General features: G+C 53.1%; 1 protein-coding gene across 1 annotated transcript in view; it reads left to right on the top strand.

Annotated features, from left to right (window-relative positions):
- The first annotated feature begins 2,208 nt into the window (after nucleotides 1-2,208).
- Nucleotides 2,209-2,780, top strand: part of DNER (delta/notch-like EGF repeat containing) — a 435,255-nt gene continuing 434,683 nt past the window's right edge. Inside the window, exons 1-3 of the mRNA XM_006890327.1 lie at nucleotides 2,209-2,346; nucleotides 2,459-2,570; nucleotides 2,668-2,778. Of these exons, the coding sequence (XP_006890389.1) occupies nucleotides 2,209-2,346; nucleotides 2,459-2,570; nucleotides 2,668-2,778 (361 nt within the window). The remainder of the gene's footprint in view (nucleotides 2,347-2,458; nucleotides 2,571-2,667; nucleotides 2,779-2,780) is intronic.

Genomic DNA, 2,780 nt, shown 5'->3' with positions numbered 1-2,780 from the left:
TAGCTGGTGATCCAAAGGCCGCCTCTTGGAATCCATCAGATGGTCAATCTCCTCTAGTGTGATTTTCAGTCTTGGAAACTCATTGGAGGATCAACTATAAGTTGGCTGTGACTATATGACAAAGAAAGAACTTGTTGTTAGGGACATCTGGTGGCCTGGTCCCCAGGGAGTCGTGCTGCTAGCACAAGGTCATTTCTCTGGAAGTTCCAATCCACCAGTGGCCCCAGGAGAAAGATGCACACTCTCTTCTCTTATGCTTTGCAGTTTTGGAAAGCAATTGGAGGTTCCGCTATGAGTTGGTTCTGACTCAACAACAATGAGAGAGAGATAAAGAAGAGGGGAGAGGAGAGGGGAGGGGAGAGGAGAGGAAGGGAGGGAAGGGGAGAGAAGGGGAGGAGAGGAGAGGAGAGGAGAGGGGAGGGGAGAGGAGAGGAAGGGAGGGAAGGGGAGAGAAGGGGAGGAGAGGAGAGGAGAGGAGAGAAGAGGAGAGAAGAAGGGGTGGGGAGGAGAGGGGAAGGGGAGGAGAGGAGAGGAGAGGAGAGGAGAGGAGAGGGGAAGGGAGAAGAGGAGAGGAGAGGAGAGGAGAGGAGAGTGTTGTTTAGTGCTGGCAAGAAAGTAGGATCTGACTCACAGCAACCTTGTGTATAACAGAACAGAATATCACCTGTTTTGCACCATTCTAAGGGCGTTTGGACCCTCTGCTGCAGCTACTGAGCGTGTCAGTCCATCTCAGGGAGGGTCTCTCTTTTTTGAGAACGCTTTGTAGAGAACTGTGCTGCTGGCTGAAAGGCCGTGACTCTCTGGCAATTTAAACCTACCAGCCAGCCAGTCCTCTGGAAAAGAGGACCATTTTCTCTTATGTGATTTATAGCCTCCCGACCCCCATGGAGGGGGGCAGCTGTGAGTGGATTCTGACAGCAATGACTGACTTGACTACCTCAACAAGCATGATGGACTTTCTAGTCTGTTCGTCTGGGAGGAAAAGGGATTGTCTTGCATCATATCTATACAGATTAAAATAAGAGACTACTGTATGCGTTATCTGGAAAATTCAGAAACCATCATCTCTGTTCTAAAACCACACTTGGTCCTTCTTATCTCAAACTGGTGTGAAATTCACATCCAAGGGGTTGCTTAGGCAAAAAATACCATCAAGTGTGATTCTGAACTAGTTCACAGCACTTTTTATAGCACATTTTGCTGCATTTCTGTGTGTCCTGTGATGGGAGGGAGTGAGCAGCTCTGTCTGTTCATCCAGAATTTCAGGTCAGGGGCGTGAGTGAAAGAACTCAGACCCCAAGGGCACAGCAAGTGGGAGAAACACCTGAATGGTGAACAAGTACCAGCAGAGGGTGCTGGCGTGGCACAAAATTAAGATTTTACAATGAGAAGTTAGAAGAAACAGCAGGTAAAAAGGGGATACGTACTAACTGCTCGGATCCCTTGGAGGTTAAGAAGTTAGTAATCCTACTGCCTCAGGACCTCCTGGGACAGCCATGTGGATGTCATACGTCCTACTAAGGCATGAAACCATGACATCAGTTTCTGGGTTAAATTAGGACTCAGGGTGCTGGGTAATTTGCTTTGATTTTCCCTGGGGCACTTCCAGCAGTCTCTGGCTTTTTTGGGGGGGTGGTGGTGGTCTGTTTTTGTAGCACCAACATGTATAGTCCGTTGTTCTGTCATGACTTTCTTCTTGTCCGCATTTTGCAACACTGTCTTTTGCACTACTAAAAAAATCGTACCCAACCTGTCCACTTTCCTTTTTTCCCCTGGGAACCTTAAAACGAGGGCACAAGCACCATAGCACCTACATAAACCTAGTAAAGATTGTGAAGGTCACACGGGGGAAGATGAGAGTGACTGTCAGTTTATACAAAAGAACTTGACCTTGGTTGTTGCCTCCTGAGCCAGCCCTGCCGGACCAGGTGGAGGAGCCCCCTGGGTTGGTCTCAGCGCCTGCTCTTTCCACACGGAGCTGTAAGGGTCCCTCGTGCCCTTCTGAGCTCTTCCTTCACGGTTTCAGTTGGTGTTCTGAGCTGAGAACCAACTGACTCAATGGGTGCCGTTCCATTCCGTCCAGGACTCAGTTTCCTCCTCTGGTCACCGCACAGGCCAGGACACGATGGTCCCGGTCCGCTCTCACCTGTCACAGTCAGGCATTTCTGAGAGGTTCGGCCGGCTCCACCCAAAGGAGGGGCCGTGAGAATGGAGACAAGTTGGTCAGCACCAAGGACAGAGACCCCAGGGCGCGCACCACTCAAGCAAGGTCGCTTCCTGGTGCGCTCTGCGGCCGAGGGCTGGGGCCCACCCCCTGGCTACAGGGAGGAGCGCAGAGAGGCCCTGGCAAGGACCGCGAGACGGGCAGGGCTCTGGGAAAGAGGTGTGCCCGGGTCCGAGGGCCTAGAAAATTCTGCACCAAGAGGCTGATCTCACCCGGCCCGGAGCATCTCTGCAGCCCCCGGTGGAGAGCGACTCGCTGAGCCTTCCCGGGGCCCTTGAAGCTCTCCCTGCCACCTGCGCGAGCTCTCAGCCCCCTTTCCCGCTCGGTTATGCCCTGTTCCCTCCAAGTGCCGCACCCCATCTTTGCTCTTGGGGATTCTTAATGCACACAGAGGACCCTGACCTTCCACCCCTGCTGCCTGCCTTCCGGCTTCTCCAGCCCAGACTCCCTGCAGCGGTTGTCTCCACAGTCCTTCCCTCGGCGCCACCCAAGGTTTCCGGGGTTGGGCGCACGAGGAAAGGGCGCAGTGGAGGTCAGCGCGCAGCAGCCCACAGGT

The sequence above is a fragment of the Elephantulus edwardii genome, unplaced genomic scaffold, assembly GCF_000299155.1.
Source record: "Elephantulus edwardii isolate Elephantulus edwardi_28Jun2011 unplaced genomic scaffold, EleEdw1.0 scaffold00087, whole genome shotgun sequence".
Lineage (NCBI taxonomy): Eukaryota > Metazoa > Chordata > Mammalia > Macroscelidea > Macroscelididae > Elephantulus > Elephantulus edwardii.
Note: the sequence above shows the minus strand (reverse complement) of the source record. Positions and strands in the feature narration are given on the sequence as shown.